Source organism: Pteronotus mesoamericanus, unplaced genomic scaffold (genome assembly GCF_021234165.1).
Source record: "Pteronotus mesoamericanus isolate MK-2021 breed Mesoamerican mustached bat unplaced genomic scaffold, CSHL_Meso_final scaffold_85, whole genome shotgun sequence".
NCBI lineage: Eukaryota > Metazoa > Chordata > Mammalia > Chiroptera > Mormoopidae > Pteronotus > Pteronotus mesoamericanus.
The window spans coordinates 25204978-25227639 of NW_026555329.1; the positions used below are offsets into that span (position 1 = coordinate 25204978).

The window sequence follows — 22662 nt, forward strand, 5'->3', positions numbered from 1 at the left end:
AAAAGGAAGAGGTGAATGGGGATAGAACCCAGAAGAAAGTGGCTTTTGATAGGAGAGACATTCCAAGCCAAGAAAAAAGAGCAGAGAATGTGGTTAAGGTACAACTGGTGATAGGAATGACAGCATTAATTTGTGATGGGTTCAATTTTCTAATGCAAAGAGGCCTTCTAATAATAATTTAATAGAAATGTCTAGTGCCTTCTAAATTGTAATATTTAAAGGACAGTTAAATGCTTATTGCTCTCATGCCACATATCTGTATGAAAGACCAGGAAGATTATTCCTATCTTTAATATAGAATAATACCAAATATATCTTGAAGCTTTTTCTTACATGTTTCCAGGAATGCGTGGATTTACTGCTTGCATGTAAACTTAAAAACAAGAACAAAGTATATTAAAAGAACTTTTAGATACTTAATAAGCCCAAAATTACTTTTATAGACAATGCAAAAAGACAGTAGTTGAGAAATTACTCATAACTTTTAAAACTAAATTATTCTAGAGACAATCTTACATTTGAGATTTTATGTTTTCCCTATGAAATCATGGGATTCACTTCCTTTTTTAGTTATAAAAACTTGTCAGCTATCTTTCATTTTTTAAGCAAATCTGTATTTTTTATTTTTCAATTACAATTTACATTCAAAATTATTTTGTATTAGTTTCGGGTATACAGTGCAGTCATTAGACAATCATAAACTTTACAAAGTAGCCCCCCTGATATTTCATATACGCACTGGGCACTACAGTCATCACAATACATACGTTTTTTAATCCTCACATGAGGATATGTTTATTGATTTTAGAAAGAGAGGAAGAGAGGAGAAAGAAAAGAGAAAAATAAAAAGAAACATCAGCATGAGAGAAGCAACAGTTGCTTCCTGTACTTGCCCAGACTGGAAATCAAACTCAACCTAAATATGTGTCCTGACTGGGAATGGAACCTGCAGCCTTTTTGGTATATGGGATGACGCTCCAATCAACTGAGCCAAATGGCCAGGGCTCATTACAATATTAATGACTCTATTCCCACTACTGTACTTTACATCCCTGTGACTATTTTGTGGCTACCTATTTGTACTTCTTAATCCCTTCACCTTTTTTATCCAGCCCACCAACCACTCCACCACCACCACCCCCGCCCCCGCATAGCAACGATCAGTCTAATCTTAGTATCTATGACTCAGATTCTATTTTGCTTGTTCATTTATTTTGCTCTTTAGATTTCACTTGTAAGTGAAATCATATGGTATTTATCTATCTTTGACTGGCTCATTTCACTTAGCATAATACCCCCTAGGTCCACCTATGCTGTCACAAATGGTAAAATTTCATTCTTTTTTATGGCTTCATAATATTCTATTGTATGTTCCACATCTTCTTTATCTACTCATCTATTGAAGGGCACTTGGGTTGTTTCCATATCTTGGCTATTGCAAATAATGCTGCAATGAACACATAGGTTTATCTATTCTTTTAAATTACTGCTTTAGGTTTCTTCAGATATATACCCAGAAGTGGAATCACCGGGTCATAGGCAGTTCCATTTTTAATTTTTTGAGGAATCCCCACACTATTTTCCACAGCGGCTACACCAATGTGCATTCCTATCAAGAGTGCATGAGAGTTCCCTTTTCTCGACACCCTTGCCAATATAGGTTTGTGGGTTTTTTAATGATACTCACACTACAGATGTCAGGTGATATCTCATTTGGTTTTCATTTGCATTTATCTGATGATTAGGGATGTTGAGCATCTTTTCATATGTTTATTTGCCATCTGTATGTCCTCTTTGGGAAAGTGACCATTCAGGTCCTCAGCCCATTTTTTAAATTACATTGTTTGTTTTTGTGGTGTTGAGTTCTATGAGTTATTTATAAATTTTGGATACTAAGTCCTTATCAGATGTTTCATTGGCAAATATCTTCTTCCATTCAGTAGGTTGTCTTTCCATTTTGTTAAAGGTTTCCTTAGCCTCGCAAAACTTTTTAGTTTGATGTAGTACCATTTATTTTTCTTTTGTTTCCCTTGCCTGAGGAGATACAGCAAAAAAAAATATTGCTCAGAGAAATGTCAGATATTATACTGCCTATGTTCTCTTCTAGGAGTTTTAGATTTCCAGTCTTACATTTAAGTCTTTATTCCATTTTGAGTTTATTCTTGTATATGGTGTAAGATGGTCAAGTTTACTTTTTTTTGCTTTTATCTGTCAATTTTCCCAACACCATTTATTAAATAGACTGTCTTTACCCCATTGTATGCTCTTTTCTTCTCTGTCAAACAGTAATTGGCCACAGAGGTGTGGATTTATTTCTGGGCTCTCTATTCTGTTCCACTGCTCTTTTTTTTTATTCAAGTACCATGCCACTTTGCTTACTATAGCATTGTACTATAGTTTGATATCAAGGAGCATGATACCTCCAACTTTGTGCTTTTGCAAGATTGATACAGCTATTCAGGGTCTTTTGTGGGTCCATATAAATTTCTAAATTATTTGTCCTAGTTCTGTGAAAAACACCATTGGTATTTTAATAGGAACTGCACTGAATATATAGATTGGGTAGCATAAACATTTTATTGATTTTAATTCTTCCTATCCATAAGCAAAATATATACTTCATTTATTTGTATTGTCTTCCATTTTTTTCTTTAGGATCTTAAAATTTTCTGAATAGAGGTCTTTTACCTCCTTGGTTAAATTTATTCCTAGGTATTCTATTTTAATGCAATTGTAAATGGCAGTGTTTTCTCAGTTTTCCTTTCTGACAGTTCATTATAGAAATATAACAATGTGACGGACTTCTGAACATTTATTTTGTATTCTGCTACTTAACTGAATTATTTTATCAGTTCTAACAGCTTTTTCAACGGAATCTTTAGGATTCTCTATAAACACAGTATCACGTCATCTACAAATAATGATAGTTTTACTTCTTCCTTTCCAATTTGGATGGATCCTATTTTTTCTTGTCTGATTGCTGTGGTTAGGACTTCCAGTGCTATGCTGACTAAAAGTGGTGAAAGTGGACATCCCTGTCTTCCTCCTCACCTTAAGGAAAACACTTTTAGTTTTTCCTCATTGAGTATGATGTTGGCTATGGGTTTGTTATATGTGGCCTTTATTATTTGAGGTATGTTCCCTCTATTCTCACTCTGCTGAGTTTTGAGGGTTTTTTAAAGCATAAACTGATGCTAGATATTGTCAAATGCTTTTCCACATCTATTGATATGATTATGTAATTTTTATTCTTTATGTGTTGTATTGCATTAATTGATTTTCAAATATTGTACCCACCTTGCATCCCATGAGTAAATCCCACTTGACTATGGAGTATGATGTTTTTAATGTATTGCTGAATTCAGTTTGCTAATATTTTGTTGAGGGCTTTTTGCATCTATTTCAACAGAGATTTTGGCCTATATTTTCTTTCTTTGTAGTGTCTTTACCTAGTTTTGGAATTAGGATAATGCTGGCCTCAAAAATATGCTTGGGAGTCTTCCCTCCTCTTGAATTATTTGGAATCATTTGAGAAGAGTAAGGGTTAGTTCTTCTTTGACTGTTTGGTAAAATTCACCTATGAAGCCATCCAGTCCAGAACTTTTGTTTTTGGGGGTCTTTTGATTACTGCTTCAATTTTGTTGGTTGTAACTGATCTGTTCAGATTTTGTTTCTTCTTGATTTAGTCTTCGAAGATTGTAAGTTTCTAGGAATATATCCATTTCTTCCAGATTGTCCAATTTGTAGCACATAGTTGTCCATAACACTTTATTATAATCCTTTGTATTTTTGTGGTGTCTGCTGTCACTTTTCCTTTCATTTCTGATTTTATTTATTTCGGTCCTCTCTCTTTTTTCCGTGATGAGTCTGGTTAAAAGTTTATCGATTTTATTAAAAACAACAACAACAGTGCTTTGACTGATCATTTGTATTGTTTTCCTTAAACTCTATTTCATTTATTGTGGCTCTGATCCTTATTATTTCCTTCCTTCTACTCACTTTGGGCATTGTTTGTGGTTTTTTTTCTAGTTCCTTTAACTGTAAGGTTAGATTGGGATTTTCCTTGTTCTTGAAGGCCTATATTGCTATTAATTTCCCTCTTAGGACAGCTTTCACTGTGTCCCATAGATTTAGGATTTTTGTGTCCTCATTTTCATTTTCCTCAAAGTATCTTTTTGCTTTCTTCCTTGATCTCATTGTTAACCCATTCACTATTTAGAATGTTTTTAGCCTCCATGTGTTTGTGGATTTTCCAGTTTTTTTTTCCTTGTAATTTATCTCTAGTGTTATAACACCTTGGTCTGAAAAGAAGCTTGATATGATTTCAATCTTCTTAAAATTACTGAGACTTGTTTTGTGGCTTAACATGAACATGTGGTCTATTCTGGAACATGTTCCATGTGCACTTGAAAAGAAGGTATATTTGCTGCTTTGGAGTGAAATGGCTCTGGAAATATCAATTAAATCTCTTTGATCTAGTGTGTCATTTAAGACTGATGTTTCCTTGCTGATTTTCTGTCTGGAATATCTATCCATTGATGTCAATGGGGTATTAAAACCTACTACAATGACCATATTACTATCATTCTTTTCCTTTATGTCCAACAATATTTGCTCTATCATCTTATGCTGGATGCATACATTTTTTATTAGGGTTATATCCTCTTGTTTAATTATTCCCTTTGTAATTATGTGGTATCCATCTTTATCTCTTACATAGCCTTTGTTTTAAAGTCTTTGTCTGATATAAGTATTACTACCCCAGCTTTCTTTTTCATTTCCATTTGTATGAAATGTCTTTTTCTATGCCCTTACTTTCAGTTTGTGTGTGTCTTTCAATCTGAAGAGGGTCTCTCATAGAAAACTAACAGTCCTATGGGAGCTCCCCTGTAGGTAACTGTCCTTCTCTTGCTGCTTTTAAGATTCTCTTTTTGTCTTTAACCGTTGCCATTTTAATTATGATGTGTCTTGATATGGAGCTCTTTGGATTATCTTGTTTGGGACTTTCTGTGTTTCCTGGACTTATATGTCTTTTCCTTCCCCATATGGGAAAGGGAAACTTTCAGTCATTCCCTCAAATATAGTCTCAATCCCTTGCTCTTTCCTCCTTCTTGTACCCCTATGATGCAGATGTTTTTATGCTTCATGTTGTCTGAAAAGTACCTTAAACTTCCCTTATTGTTTAAAATTCTTTTTTTTCTTTCTGCTGCTCTATAAGAGTGTTTTCTGCTACTTTGTCTTTCAAATTGCTGATTTGATCCTCTTGTTCATCTAATATGCTATTGATTGCTTATAATGCCTTGTTTCAGATATTGGTTCTTCATTTCTGACTGGTTCTTTTTTATGGTTTCTATGTTATTTTTATAGTTACTATCTCTTTGTTTAAGTTCTCATTGAATTAATCCCTCAGTTCCTTGAGGATCCTTATAACCCTTGTTTTGATCGCATCTGATAGATTCCTTGCTTTCATTTCATTTAGTTCTTTTTTCTGGGGACTTCTGTGTTCTTTCATCTGGGTAATGTTTGTCTCTCAATTTTGGCTGCCTCTCTGTATTTGTTTCTGGGTATCAGGTAGGCTCTGCTTTGTTTCCCAGTCTTGGTAGAATGTCCTAAGTACTAAGTGTCCTGTGGAGCTTAGTGGCACAGTCTCCCTGACCACCCTAGGTAGTTGCTCCAGGTATGTCCCTTGTGTGAGTTATGTGTGCCCTCCTGTTGCAGTTTAGTTTTGATTGCTGTTGGCCTGTCCATGGGTGAGGTTGGCCTTCATCCTGGCTGACTGTGAACATTGACCTCAACCACAGTGTAGGAGCTGCTGTACTGGAGCTAACCTGCACTGTGCAATTAGCAGGATCTGGAGTGCTGAGATTTTTTTTGAGTGTGCCACTTCTGGACTAATCAGATTGTGATCTGAAGCCTATGTAGGTATGTCTGTTTCATTGATTGGCTGCCCTTCAAATGAGAATCTGGTCTGCCTTGTTGACAAACCCTGGAGTTCACAATAGGCTTTTGTTAGTTTACTGAGACTTACAATGTACACAGCCATTGGGTGTGTTGGTTCCGGGGCCTCTTGGGTAGGACTCCAGTGCAGATCAATGTCAGACACTGTCTGTGACCAGCCCTGGGCCAACTGTTAGGAGGTACAGAGTGATTTACAGTGGGTGGCTGCCTCTGCTGGGCCTAGGTGTATAGGGAGGGGCCAAGTTGCATACCATGGCTTCTACCAATAACAAGCCTAGGGCAGATCAGCAAAAGGCCCAAGGTACCCAGAGATCCACCTCCGCTTGCCAGCTACCTGTTAGGTTCAGCCACTACAAGAACCTCTGGCAGTATGTGAGTAGCATGAGGCAGCTTCTGACCCACTAGGTAGAGGCAAGTGGTTGATTAGTTATTTTTCTTACCCCACATATAATTCAATAAGCCTTAAAAAATTTTTAAACAGCTTTATTGAGATATAATTGGCATAACTCACCATATAAAATACAATTCAATGGTCTTAAGTATATTCACAGGTATTTTCATTACCCTCAAAAGATACCATGTACCCACTAGCAGTCATATCCCATTTCCCTCCAATACTTGTCACTCCACCCACCCTGGCCCACACAGCCAATGACCTACTTTCTGTCTGTATAGATTTATTTATTCTGAACATTTCATATCAATAAAATCATATACTATCTGGTATTTTGTGACTGGCTCTTGGACAATATAGTGTTTTAAAAATTCATGTTGTAACATGTACTTCATTTCTTCAAAAAATTTTTAACAAGAAGTCTATTTAAACGACAAGAAGCTTGATTTGAAAAAAAAAAAACTTTCTAGGATTCATTTATTTTAGTTATTTATCCCTACTTAAAAACAGGTTGTGCTACATGTAACAGCTTCGTACAAAAGAGTTATAAAACTTGGTTTTACAATGACAAATAAAAGAACATTAAAATTCTCCAACCAAATAAGGTATGCAAAGGTTTATATTGTTAAATTAAACAGTAAAAGCAAAATAACCTACTGAAATATAATGATAAAAGCTAAATGAGCACAAAGAAAAGGGCTATTTTCACTGAACTGGCATTTTTCCCATTCCATCTTCATTTGATGTACAATAAAGGAATAGGGGAAGGTGAAAATGAAATAGAGAAAAATATACTGTAGTAGTTGGATACAGTGGAACCAAATTGCAGTTTCTTTACTGAGAATGTCTTCTTGGTCTATAGGAACAGAGTTCTGGAGTAAAGCAGCATGTTCCTTCTCTAGCAGACACCTGCTCTTTGCTGCTGGAACACATCAATTTTATTTTCATCCTCTATTTCCAACTGTGCAGGTATGTCTGTTTCATTGATTGGCTGCCCTTCGAATGGGAATCTGGTCTGCCTTGTTGACAAACCCTGGAGTTCACAATAGGCTTTCGTTAGTTTACTGAGATTTACAATGTACCACAGAATCATCCTGCCCCACCACCTTCAAATTAGCATGACCGTTGTTCTCAGTCTTGACTCTTTCCTTGGGCTTTCAACAGCCATGGAGAGCTCTGGAATCTCCTCTGCTGCCATTTCACAAAAGAGGTACCAGGCTTGTACCTAACGAGCACACAAGTACCAGGAGCAGAAGCAGAAGCACTTCATTTCTTTTTATGGTTGCACAACATTCCACTTTATGAAATACGTATTTTGTTTATTCTTTTATTAGTTGATGGACATTTGAGTTGTTTACACCTTTGGCTATTCTCTCTCTTGCTGTCTCTCTCTTTCAGTAAAGTACTGAGTCATATGATAACTGTATGTTTTACCTTTTGAGAGATTGCCAGACTTTTTCAAAGGGGCTGCATCACTTTGCTTTTCCATCACCAAATATGAGGGTTCCAATTTTTCCATATCCTTGCCAACACTTGCTATTATGTGTTCTTTTGATTGTAGCCATCTTAGTGGGTGTGCAATGGTATCTCATTGTGGTTTTGATCTGCAATTCACTGATGGCTAAAAAATGTTGAACATCTTTCATGTCTATATTGGTCATTTGCTTGTCTTCTTTGGAAAAATGTCTATTCAGATTCTTTGCCCATTTAAAATGTTTTCATTTTAGTACTAAATTGTAAGAGCTCTTTATTTATATTGTAGCTACAAGTCCCTTATCAGATATATGCTTTGCAAAAACTTTCTCTCATTCTGTGGGTCTTTTCATTTTCCTGACGGTGTACTTCTAAACACAAAATTTAAAATTTTGATTGTATCTAATTTATTTTTTCTTTTGCAGGTTGTGCATTTAGTATCATATTTAGGAAACTACTGCCTAATCCAAAGTCATGATGATTTACATCTATGTTTTCCTCTAAGAGTTTTTTTTTACATTTAAATCTCATCCATTTTGAGTTAATTTTTGTATATGCTTCAAGGCAGTCATCCACAAGCACATTTAAATGTTTACTTTTTCATCTTAACAATGTCAAACTTTAAACAGATTCAGATTCCAAAAGTCTTTCTTAGCTCTTGAAAGATCTGGTAATTTATCACTATTCTATCTACTTTTCTGTAATTGAGAAAAGTGTTTATCAACTCATTTTTTTCCACTTCATAGTAGCTCGCTAATTTTTAAAGTTTTATTTTATACTTTGCTCTTCTTACTCCTACATTAATATTGAGAAAATTAACATTTCTTCTGAACACAACTTTTGTCATTATAAATTGAGTTACTGTGATACAATTACAAAGTTATAAACAGGCCTCTATAAAGTTAATTTATGTCTACTTTAATTTTCCATATTTGCTACTTTAAATTCTTAACAGAATATTTTCAATCTTGTTTCAAGTGTCACATTTGTATTTTTAGCTTAACTTTTATAATTATTTTTTAGTTTGTAGGTGGGGGAAATTAAACTTTGAACAAATTATTTCAGCCTCTACCTTACTTCTCTATTTTCAGGTCTTCCCAGTAACCTATTGAAACAATTCCCCTCCATTTTTTTTAAAAAAAAGCTTGGATTCTAATATTGACTCTACCCACTTTCCAACTCTATTTACCAGTAACATCTCAATCCCTACATCATGAAACTCTTCATGGATTGTTTTTTCAATTGCTCACCAAAACATCCTCTACCTTAGCATAAAGAACACACAAATTTCTCTAATAGTTTAGAGCCATCATCATTTACTCCAAGATGAGAATTAACTGGTTCTGTTCCCCATAGTTCGTCCACTAAATCTTATCCTTGGTTTTTCACTGATTAGTACTTCTAGCTGGCCTGTGTTAGCTCATGTAGCTCCTCCTTCTATACTGGGGTAAAAAACTTGCAACACCATTGTAAAGGATGTCATTACTCTTTATCAGTGAAGAGTAGAACAAGAAGAAGTCACTTGAGTCAGATACTCTCAAGATTCCTAAAGGATTAGAGATCATTTCTCAGTTCCACAGCACCTATGCCAGGGAGCATCCAGACAGAAGGTAAGGTGTAACTATTCTTTCCATTAGTTTGCTTGTCTTTTACAAACCTAGCTTCAAAATAGATATGTAGTGTAAATAGCTTAAAAAAAACTTTTTGCAACTGCATTTTTTAGCTTACTTCTAATATATCAATTCTGAAATAACTCCCTACTTAGTTCCTTTTCTTGGGAATTATGGAGCCATTATATTCACATTGAAATACAGTGAGGGTATATGTATTGGCTTATGTGTATAAACATATACCAAGCAATGTTTCTGTTTGAATAATATGCTTATGTATTGTTACAAAAATACTTTTACTTCATGAACTTTTTGAGCTGAATCCTTTCCTTTTTATTTAAAAAACAAAAACAAGGTAACATGTAAGAATAGGGCAAAAAGCATTTCCCTTTAAATATTTAAAGTACTCAATCTAAAAACTCTATTAAAGAATTATTTCTACCTCGCCTGACTGCCTAAACTGAGAAACAGGACTAACAACTTAGAGATATTATTAATGCTTTAATTTCTCTTTAGAAAAGACTATCATAACTTTATTTCAATCTTATTATTGCATAGGAGATGTAAATTTGATTTTTATTTCACTCATTTAGGAATTTTGATCTCTAAGTTTTCTCATACTATTTTTATTTTCAAAGTCTTAATATTCTCAACATTTAGTATCTTTCATTTATTAGTACTGATAAATAAAGGAAACAAATGTTTTATGTCATAAGGTTCATTTCAAATATTTAAGAATTTCTCTCAGGGACATGGACAACAGCGTGGTGATTGCTGTGGGGAGGGAAGTGTAAGGAGACTAAATGGTAATGGAAAAAAAATAAAAGATCAGCGAATAGAGTACATACTCCAAAAAGAAGTTTTCACAGAATAATTTAATATAAAAGAGGAAATCATAAAAAATCTAAGAGTTTATCTTCACATCACTGTCCATCTTTAGAAATATCCCAAGAGTATCATATTGCTGTAAAGAATTCAACAAGTATATATCAGATTTATTTTATGCAAAATAGCTCTTTTACTTAAAGCTCTTTATAGCCTGGTTGAAAAATATATATTCGTGATAGTATTTATCTTCCAAATTAAAAATGTACTATTTTAATACCTAACAACATAGAGACACCTAAGTAATGATACTATAATTTGTACCAGCTAGTCAGCTAAAAGAATATCTCACAATAAATGCCCAGATTTTTCTTCAAATTCAAAATATCAAATACTACTTCAGGACATGAAAATTAAGATTCTAGCTATATGGTTTCTTAATATTTGTGCCTAATTTTCTTTATCAAAACTTGTTTAGAGTGCCACTCTTTCCTTCTCTTTCAGAAATATGGTTAATGAGATTGAAATAAGTGTGGCAATTTAAAAATGTCTAAGGAAGTGCTGTTCAACAGAAATTTCTATGATGAAGCAATGTTCTACTATCTGTACTGTCTAATTTGTTAGCCATTAGTCACACATGACTACTGAATACCTGAAATGTGATACAGCGACTGAAGAGCTAAATTAGTAATTTTATTTAATCTTAATTTACATAGTAGCATGTGATTAGTGGCTACTGTACTGAACAGTACATGTCTACAGTCTTGAAATTATTGACCATTTTCATTTACAAATACTTTTGAAATGGAGAAAAGTGGTTTCTTTAACAAAAGCTATGAACAAATTAGTTGACCAGAGTTTGATAGGAAATACTTTTGTTCTAATATGAACCTTTTATTTTAACCATAAAAATTAAGAAAGTCCTGTTTTTCACATGGCACAGCATATCATCTCTTAAGTATATATATTGTATTTAGCTGTGTATAATGTGTATTCTTTTGCCCAAATTTTTGAGGTAAAAATAAGGATGCATATTATATATGTCTAGTACCTGAAATACCTTGTATCTGTTCTTGTGTTTTGTAATTATTTGTTACATAAAATTTCTTGCATCATAATATGTTCAAAAACAAATGCTAAAATTTCTTGATAATACAAAATAAAACCTAAATATAAATAAATAAATTAATGAATGAATAAATAATTGAATTAAAACAAAAGATTTTTTCCTGAAAATCTGGCCCAAAAATGTGGGTGCACATTATACACAGCAAAATACAGTATACAACCCAAGAGAAACAACATTGCTACAGACTGCCCTAAAGAAACAATCAAGTAATCATTAGTGATAAATATATATGTGAATTATATAAATATTTATGTGAATTATATAAATATTTATAATAAATAATTAAGTAAATATAAATATATGTGAATTAAAGAGGTGAATGGTCCGCTTATTTTCTTTATTAAAAGCAAAGAAATAAATATTGTAGTGAGGAAAGAAAAAGTCTGTGCAAAGAATGAAACTTCAAGTGTGGGAAAAGTGAGAATTAGAAATAATTTGAAAAGAAATATCTCAGGCATAATGTGAAGCCTGAAAAAATAAGCCAAGGTAGATTATGTTTATTGACAAACTGCAGTTTCCTGAGAAGATAGTGACTTTATCTGCATAGTATGAAAAGTAGGAAATAATGAGGACTTTAGAAATGAATGAGTCTTCATTCTATACTTATTTCTAAGTCTTTATGTGACTCTCTTAAGTATGTATTTGAAAATTAAAAGGACTTTTAAACCTGGTTGTTTTGAAGTCTCTCAGAGCTGTAGAGATGTATTCAGATAAATGTTTTTCCATGAGTGCTACTCTGATCCAGGCTCTACCCTAAAAGGAAAAAGAAAAAAATCAAATATGAAAAAAAAATAGAAATTAAAACAATTTTTATCATTGCATCATCAACAATATAAACACTTTAATATTGTAAGAACAACTCATCCACAATATATATTTGATAATTTAAAAATTTTTAAGTAGATAATAGGTAAATTTTGAGTATTATAGGATAGATTTTGTTTCTCTGAAGGTATAGAGTTAAACTCTTTAACCTCTGAAGAAACAGAACCATTAATATTGAGTTACTTGGATCACAGTCTTCTTTTAAATCATAGAATGTAATCAAAAGACATAACACTCTACTTCTATGCCCAAGTCAACATGCTAAATAAAATAAATCCCCTTAGAAAACATGAGGGACAGAGTCTACTCTCTTTAATAATTCTCATACCATTTGCTTAAGAAAATGTATCACTTAACCTTCCAGAGGGAGGTTTTAGACAACTAGTAATGAACCAAATTTCATTATCTATCATGCATCCCAATCACGAGTCACTGAATTTGGTGCCCCCAGAACATTTTACAAAACTGATACCAAACATTTAGACCAGAAAGAACAATTAAACAAATATATCCCAGAAGCATGCTCTAGCACAAAATCACAGAAACAGAAAATTCTGACTAAATTTGAGTAATTTATTTTTACTTAGTTGGGACTAGCTAATTAATTTTTTAAATAATCCAAAACATTTCTTCTGGACTATTTATATAGAATGAAAGAATAGAAGAGGTTATACAAGAGAATTTTAAAATTCAATTACGCTCATTTTCACTCAATCCTTTCACAAATCTCCAGGAAGTCCAGGAAGGCCAACTACATAGAAAAATCAAAACACTGCAATGACCGTTGAGGATAAAGGTGACACTGATCAGTATCTATGATGTTCGACTACCAGTATGGAGGGAAAAAAAAAAGCATTCTTTAGAAATGACTCCCACTCTAGTAAATTCACTAAACTCTCAAATAGGAGGGATCAAAAAGGAGTCAAATCTAGACCGTGATAAAACCAGACAGCTAGAAGCAGCAGAGTTATTGGGAAATAAAGGAAAGATACGACTGTGGTTAGCATGCCAGTCAACTTGCCCACCAAGCTCAGAACCGCCCAGGGCTCGCTCCATTGTTCTTGATGAGTAAGCCCAGGGGAGCCTACAATTAGCTGTGGCTCATTGGAACAAAAGGTAGAGGTCACTGGCAAGCAGTCTCTTAAGATTCTTGAAATTTCATTTAAAAGACACAGAGACTAGCTGTGGTAGTCTGAATTAAAAGGCCAAGATTTCATCAAAACAAAAGCAGGGAAAGTTGCCCTCCAAAGAAAGTCAGACACAGGAGGCTGTGCTATTGATAGATGAGAAATATGAGGAAGTCCTGCTTCCTGATTTATTAATTTCAATCCATACAAAACTGGGCTACACCTAGTTTCCTGTCCTTGGATGTTTGTGGAATTCTGTTATATTGTGAAAATAAATTGTGGTGATTTTAACAGTTTCTTTCAACAAAAGAATTTTTACTAGTACAGAAGATAAACAGCCATTTATAAAGGTTTTGGGGCCATGGAGTGAGAAAACCAAAAACTAGATTTAATGTTTTAGACTTTACAAGTTAGTTAGGTAATGGTGAACTACTGAAGGTTTGTTTGGGTTTTTTTTTTCAGACACAGAAATATTAATTTGTCACTGAAGGTTTTTGTTTTTATAAAAAAGTTAAAAGTAGTCAACACTAAGAATGTAATAATATATGCTTGGCTGTGCTGTAAGAGCTTTATACACACATTAAAATATTTAATCCTCCCAATAACTGTGAGTTAGGTTACAATACTATCCCTACTTTACCACATAAGGAAACAAAAAATAGACAATTAGAAAACAGGAAACTCGTCTCACAAGCACCAAACTGACCAACCTAACTGAGTTAATACCCATATATTCTACCTTCCTTCCTATTTCAGGGAATTAATTGTCATCATTTTAGAGAGTGAAAGGACAAATCACGGAGTGGGCAAAGATATGTGCATTATATGTATTTGACAAAAGAATCATTCATAAAATACAAAGAACCCTTACATATCCATAATAAGAAAACTCAATTTAAAAATGAATCTGCAAGGGAAAGATTTTTAAGTACAGATTCAATTTCTTTAGCAGGTATCAGAATACTAAGACATTTTCTTTTTGTGTTAGTTTTGTAAGTGATATTTTTTCAAAGAATTTGCCCATTTCATCTAAATTTTCAAATTTATAGGTGTGAAGTTATTCATAATATTTTCTTTTAGGATTTTTAATGACTGTAGGGTCTCTGGGGTTGGGTTCTTCTTCATTCCTGAGGCTAGTGATTTATAAGCTCTCTTGTTTCTTCTTAGTCTTGCAAGAAGCTTATCATTTGTATTAATCTTTTAAGAACACCAATTTTTGGTTTTGTTGATTTTCTCCTAGTATACATTTGCTTCAATTTAACTGAATTTTTGCTCTTCATTATTTCTTTCTTTTTACCTTGAATCTATTACTTTTTAAAATAACTTCTTGAGATGAAAGCTTTGATCACTGATTTTCAGCCTTTATTCTTTTTTAAAAAAAAATACATACAAGCCTATTTAAGCCTACCTATTTTCCTCTAAGTACAAGTTTTTATGTATGTATTTTCATTATCATCACTTTCCAAATATTTTTTATTTTAACTGTAATTTCTTTCATCCATGAAATTGATTTCTTCTAGTCAACCATTTTTTTTTAGTTATCTTTATTATTAATTCTAGCTTAATTCTACTGTCACTGGAGAACAGTTTATATGATTTTGATCCTGTAAAACTCATTGAGATGAATTATAACTCAACAAATGATCAATTTTTGTATATGTTTTGTATGTGTTCAGTAAAAATGAGTATTCTGTAGTTTTTATTTTTTATATATTCCAGTTTTCTATTATTATCTTTATTTGTACTTTCTTGAACCTATTATAATTACTTAAAATTCCATTACCTGTATCTCCCATAGGTCTGTTTCAATTGTCTTTTTTTATATATCTCAGTTTTGATCATTTGATCTTGTTTCCTGAAATGCCTGGTGATTTCTGATTGAATACCAGACACTGTATATGAAAATCTGTTGCAGCTCTAATGATACCTTTCTCTAGAGTAGATTTATTTTTCTTCGGGTTGGCAGACAATGAACTTGAAAACTGCCATGCACCCTTTAAGGTCACCACTTTTTAGACCCTTTTTGGGCTGCTCTTCATCTGAATTTGCCTTCCTTCCAAGGGATAGCCTCTGAGGTCTCAGATAAAGCCTGAAGTGTTTACAAGGCCCCTCGAATGACCTTGAATTACAATGTCTGTTTCTTCAGAACAAGACTAAAATCTTTGATTGGCTTTTTAAGCCTTCTACCTGCTTTCAGCTTGGTTTACGAGACTTTTGCTCTGTGGTTCATATGACTAAGAGTTGGCAAACATCTCACAGGAACACCGCATGTGTAAGTTCAGGCCCACTGGTTTGCAGTTCTCTCCTCTGTAAATCCAGGTTTCACTGGCAGTTCCAAGCTCCAAGTTGTTTCACCAGCCCAGGGAAACTAAAACTCCATACTCTCTGCTTAGCCTCTATGATGAAATGAACAGACAAATGCCCTTAGGCTAAAAGCCAAGGTGACTGTAGGGCTTGCTTCATATGCTGTCCTCTCCAGGATTGTGGACACTGAAGTTCTCATGACTTGGTTGTTCTCTTCTGTCTTAAGTTAGTTGCTTTACGTATTTTACACATCCTTTATCACTGTTCTCGGCAGAAGAGTTCCTCTAATAAAAGCTATTCTGTTTTCACTGGAAGCTGAAACTTACTCATTTCTCACCTCCATGATCATCTCTTTAGGCTCCAATGAACCCTTCTAAATTGACTCTTTGCTCCTACCCCTCCTTTCTATGTTTTCTCCATACTGTACACAATTCATCATTTAAAAGTCAGATTATACTACTCTATTGCTTTTAAAAAAATGTAAAAAAGGAACCCTCAAGTAGCTCCCCATTGCATTGAAAATAATATCCAAAATCTTAATCATGACCACATCTCCCAGTCTACACCTTGCTTCCTCAGCTTAATATTTGCACAGCACAACTCTTCCCATAATTCACATCCTGACTCAAATATTGTCTAACAGAACCCTTCCCTATCTATTCCACCACTCCTATCACTATGACATATACATAATATATATGTTACGTATATACTTGTTTGTTGTATTACTAAAATGTGATGTATGTAACACTTTTTCTCTGTAATATCCCCTCCACCTCTGCCTCTTTCAGAAGAACATTGAGCTAACCTGCCTCTGGGACACAGCAGTGACAAGGCCATCTTCTGAGCAAGGGAAAAAGTAAACAAGAAGAGACAAACAAGACTAGGCAGGATTATGGACAGATATCATAAGGATGCAGTAAGGATTACATTCATAGTTTTGACATGGTATAGGTGCTCAATAAAAATTTGTCAGATGGAGGGACACATGGATATATGAATGGTTGATGTGACTAGTATATTCAGAAATTGGTCTAACACATTAAATTCACTAAAATATGAAATATAAAGGGTAAGCAACCACAAACTAGGAAAGCCAAACCTAGCCAAAAACAGTAACTGTTCTTAAAAACAAAGAAAACACACATGCACACATACAAGACATGCAGGAAGTTAGGAAGAACTCAAGAACAATACAGAGCTCATACTTAGAGGCCAAAACATAAAACTAAAAGGAAAAAAGGATTTTTCAAGCTTGAAATCAGTTGGAATATTAAGAAAATCCAATGGAGATATCTGCAAGATCAATAACAATAGTAACGGTGTATGCAGTCGGAGGACTTTCTGTCAGAGATCATATATTATTATGCTTATAAGTAATCAGCCCAATAGCATATGGGAAAGAAGGGCAAGTTCAAAAGAAAATGAAAGTGACTGTTGAGATGAAGTTATTTTTCTAAGACTGTTAATTCTAGTCTGAAACCTAAAAAAATTGATGTACAGAAATCCTATGTCCCAGAAAACCTGTATAATGTAGAAAAAACAAAGGCAAATATACCTGAGGTGGAACAATTATAGGCATGATCTTCAATTCAAATATTTTATTCCATTGTTAGTTTATGTTTAGGCTCTAGAAAATAGGTTCAATTAGTCACAGACAAAGCAAAGAAAGGGAACGGTCTGTATTTCATAGATCTTAGCCAACAGAGACTATGTATCAGAGCTCCCATGGGGGCAAGGCTCTCCAAAGTGAACCTATATCGTACCATGGTACTGGGATACAGATACTCCTGATTCAATCAGCTTGACTAAGTCTAAAAAATGTTTCTATACAGAATTAGCCATTGCTCCAGGGCGCATCTTGTCTTCCTCTGTTTAATATCTCATACACATAGCTCTAAAAATGAAATCAGAGTGAATCTGTCTTTTTATACAGAGTTAAAAAATGAAGCTCTCTTTTGATCCCAAGTGTACCGAATTGCATGTTGTTTAGCAACTGAGTTTGGAGCTTCGATTCTGATATGTTTTCACAAGTGTCAAGGCTTTATAAGAGCACTATATATGTTAGTAGTCACTCCAGGCTGTAGCTCAAAGGCCCAATAAACCAGCCATTTGAGGTGTTTGTTTAATCTTTCAATCCTGACACTCGGCAGGTGTAATTTACTGAGTAGATTAAGTACTTTCTCTTCCCACTGCAATGAATAAAGACAGAAGCAATATTTGCCTGCAGATTTTTCCCAGCATAACAGGCGAATCACAGATCTCTCTTTCCCACTAAATGGAATCTGTTTGAGGCCTGGTCAAAACAAAAACATAAATGCAAGATTTGGAATATGATTGTTCTGTGGTGTTCTGATACTCAACACTGGTTTTTTACAAAATAAATATTAACTTTCTCTGCTGGGCAGCATCTTGCTGTGTAGGGCCTAATCCCAAAAGTCTTATTAAGAAAGGTGGTAAGCTAGGGTTTGTGTTTCGTGGGTCCACCCAGGTACAAACATGACATTTTTAATGTTCTAACAAACATTAGGAAATTAGAACATTGTTAGAACATTAGAAATGTTTGTTAATGTTTTTATTAACAAACATTAGAAATACCTTTTGTACTTTGAGGTATGCTGGTTCTATAAATATATTCTCTTCTACATTGAAAGAATTTAGGATACAATTGTCATGTTAGTCTCTCCTACTTTTAATTTGAACATAAGAAAAAAAGTTTATGTAGCACCTGAGTACTGTCTGTTTTCATAGGCTTGATTTATTCAAATTATAGCTAGTCTTTTAATCTTAACCTTCAAAGCCAAGATATTATTCTTAAACCATAAGGAAAACTGATACAAACTCAACTAAGATGCAAAGAAGAACTCAAATTGTACATTTTTAAACCTGTAGGCAATCAGACAATTAGAAAGTAAATAAATGAATAAATTCAATATTTCAAGAAAAGGAAGGCCAAAAGACTAGTAAGACAGTAATTGTGACTAAAACTGTGCTATATAATTAAAAGAGATAAAACATCTATAAGAAAAAAGTGTTTAATTAAAAATATAGTTATAATTGACTTAAAAATGAAGATATTTATTGGCCTAAGAAATACATGAGGTGGAAGAAAACTGATCCAATCTTAACGAGTTAGAAGATAGTGCAGCAGAAGGTGAACTGTTATTCAGTTCACCTCCTGCCTGGAGACTGGCAAGAGGATGCAGAGCAGCGAGCAATGGTTTCAAAAAACAAACTGTACATCTTCAAAAGGTGACAAAAATCATGGCTATCAACTTTATCCAAAAATATACTTCCATAATATGAATTTTAAGTTCTTTAACTGTGTTTCTAACTATATCACTGCATTTCAATATTATAAATCTTGTTTTAAATAACTTAAACATTCAGTTCATGTTTTACAAAATGTTTTAATTTCAATATGTATTAGTCAGTTTTGTGAACCACAATTTTTCCAAAACAATTCCTAAATAAAAATGGATACAGGAATAATAAATTTAGAAACTATTCTTTTGAAAGATAATCATTATATTTGTATTTACTATACAGACTTATAATTATGTTTATAGTAAAGAAATAAGGAACTGAATTATGTTTTGACCTTAAAACCATATATAACTATTTTCAATTTTTATTTTCTACTGGTTTCATTCTGTAATTATTGTGTCAAAAATAGGAAGGAAAGTTACTATGACAATCCAATTAACAAAAAACCTAAACTAAAGCTGATATGGTTTATATCAGCAGCTCTGACATTTTACAATCTTAAACATTTTTGAGGATTCCAAAGAGTCTTTATATAGATTATATCTATCAATGTTTACTATATTACAGGTCATAACTGGAAACTTTAAAATACTACATAATTTAAAAAATAAACCCATTAAATTTTAACATAAATAACATTTTTACAAAAAAGTTATCTAGTCTTAAACAAAAAATGTTAGCAAGAAAAGTGGCTCTGTTTTTACATTTTTTCCTTAATGCATGGCTTAATTAAAGACAACTAGATATCTGCTTCTGCATTCAATCTGTTACAATGTGGTGTTTTGATTTAAGCATATGAAGAAAATCTAGCTTCATAAGGATACATAGTTGGAAAAAGGAATCTTTTAGTAGCCTTTTCAGATAACTGTGGATATTCTTTTTTGGTTCTACATCAAAACTTAGTAAGTAATCATTTCTTAAAGGTTAATTTCAACATGAAATCTCTAACCACCTAATGAACTTTTCATACTGTATTACATTAAATTCATTAGTCTATTGCACTTCTAATGGATTTTTTACCCATGATTTTAGAATACCATGCATCTGTCATTTGGAAAATATGTTACATACATCTACCACACTGTAACATATTTCATTAAATAATTAAAAAATACATTTGTTAAAAAATACATTTGTTAATATCAATGTTATCAGAAAAGCCTTTAAGTACTAGGAAGCTATCAAGCTTAAGATGGTGAATATAAGTTTTCAAAAATTCTAATTTTTACATAAAAACTTTAATTTTACTATTGGCCACAAATACTGTCAACTGTTTTCCCTGAAGTAATAGGTTCATTTTGTTCATTTGTATTCAAGGAATATCCACCAAATGTCTAAGTCTAAAAAACCTATAGTTTCTATATTTTTCTTTCAAATAACAATAGTATCACATGGCAAAAATGTCTAGTTCAGCTTAAAATGCAAACAACTTCATGAACTTTCCTTGACAAAATATCATATTTCAATATGCTGCAGGAATGCTTTCTGCATACTTTCCATATCTCAGGATATGAAAAAGATAGGTACTCAAAGGTTAAGATTTAATAAAATTAATAATGTTTACTGAGCCACCATGGACATTCTTAAGTGAAAATAGCTTTCTTTTTTTTTAAGACTCAGCTAATGGTAGGGAAGAATTCAATGATTACTAGTCTAGTTTGATGCCATTGTCTTAGTTTATGCTAAGGCACAAGCAATTTTGCCAACCAGTGCTTCTGTATTAGCAATGCAAATGTCGATACAGTGCAAAAACCAAGTCACATTTTGCTGTTATATGAAAATAGTTTTGACATTATGGACCCCCAGGGTTCTTTAGGACACTGAGAGCCACTAGTTTAGATAACTAAAAAATATAGAAAATTCAAAGAATAAGAAATATTTAATTGTTCTTCTAAATAGTGACTAGCTTCATACCTTCCGGCTAGTCATAAGGCAACAGCGAAGATTCAAGAGCATTCAAAAATAACTACATGCAATAAAAAAGGAAACAAACCTCTGGCAGATGTTAAATTTAGTCAAATGCTTAATTCCAACAGAGAAAACAAATATTTTATATAGCAAAGAGCTCACAATTTCTTAATTGGGTCAAGACTGCATAGGATTATACACCTTGCATGTTATTATCTACATCTTACCTTAGCTCTAGAGGAACTGACATTTTCCATATTTTCAATGCTGCAGATACAATTCTGTGAAACCTTCCGGCAAGCCACTCGGATATAGTCCCAGAAGCTACGTGGACTTTCATAACCAAACCAGGTTACTTGACCTGTAGGAGACAAATTGAAATACAAAATGAAAGAAAACTAGACTAGCAAATTCAAAATACAAGAACAATAAAACCCTGAAAACCAAAAGCCAGTGCGGTGTGGTATAATGGAAAGGGCACGGATCTCAATGTCAAAAACTTTTAAATCTGGTCCTGGTCTACCTTTACAGAGTTGTTGTTACTTTGGACAGTTTATTTAATAAACCTGAATCACAGTTTTCTCAACAGTAAAATCAAACTAAATGAAGTAAAAAGGGTCTAAACACGAAAATATCACTTGCAGTTTAATAGCCTATTATTCTAACATAGTCTTTATATATCACACAGATGAATTTCCTGGTGGCTCTAGTTGAGCATTAATTTAAATGTCACCAGTTGTACTCTAAAGCTTTCTCTACTCAGAAAAACAGAAAAAATAAATAAAAACATAACCTTCTTTCTCCTCTTCATGGGGATTCTTTAAAGAAATGAAATAATGTGTGTGGTCTATCCTAAAAATAAACATAATCAGTTAGAATCCTGCATTCACTAATCATTTATAATCTTCTACCCACCCATTCTCATCCATAAAGCTATCATTCATCTGCTTTCTTCTAGTCACCAATCCATGAAAAGTCCTTCAGGAACTTGCCATTCTAATCTTTCAGATTTGAGTAATTATGTATCTGTTTGATTAAAAAAAGTTCTCTTCTGTGTCTCATATTAGTACTAATATTTTTATGCAGGACTTTGAGTAGTAGATCCATGGAAACCATTTTGTTCTTAGTACTGTTAAATGGGATGAGAAATATCTTAATACCTAGGGGAGATGATCTTACAATTGATCTTACCTAGATAAGTTGTTTAATCTTAATGTAGAAATATTAGCTTTTATATTTTTAAATCTGTGCTTGTTTTCAATTATTATTATTTTTTTATCTCAAATCTTTCCTTCCCCAGTAATAGCTTCTCTCTAAGCAATATCAAATAGTGTTCTTGTCGGCAAGCACCATTTTAGGGGCCATGTTTGATATAATATTTGAGCAATTTCCAACCACAGCAGCCCATAAAAATACCTGGGCTTCTTTGTGAAAATACTCATGCCTGGGTCCCACCAAAACTACATAATCAGAATCTTTAGGGGAGGGCTCAGGCATTGGTATTTTTAAAAACATCCACCCTGGCTGGTGTGGCTCAGTGGACTGAGCGCTGGCCTGGGAACCCATAGGTCACTGGTTCAATTCCCAGTCAGGGCACATGCATGGGTTGCAGGACTGGTCCCCAGTTGGTGGCAGGCGAGAGGCAGCCATGCATTGATGTTTCTCTCCCTCTCTTTCTCCCTCCCTTCCCCTCTCTCTAAAAAACAGTAAATTAAAAAAATCTTTATACAAATAATAAAAAAAAATAAAAAGATCCCTCTGGTATTTTTAACAATATACTTATGGTTAATCAACCAATACAAAGCCTACACATACTGACAGCTAACTCCAATCATCATTCAG

General features: G+C 33.4%; 1 protein-coding gene across 2 annotated transcripts in view; it reads right to left on the reverse strand.

Annotated features, from left to right (window-relative positions):
• The window catches only part of RUNDC3B (RUN domain containing 3B), a 143800-nt gene that overhangs the window by 55360 nt on the left and 65778 nt on the right, over positions 1–22662 (reverse strand). For both annotated transcript variants that reach the window (XM_054563897.1, XM_054563896.1), the window contains exons 3-4: positions 21048–21181; positions 12057–12142 (exon numbers count right to left, since the gene is read on the reverse strand). In XM_054563897.1, coding sequence (XP_054419872.1) covers positions 12057–12142; positions 21048–21181 — 220 coding nt within the window. The remainder of the gene's footprint in view (positions 1–12056; positions 12143–21047; positions 21182–22662) is intronic.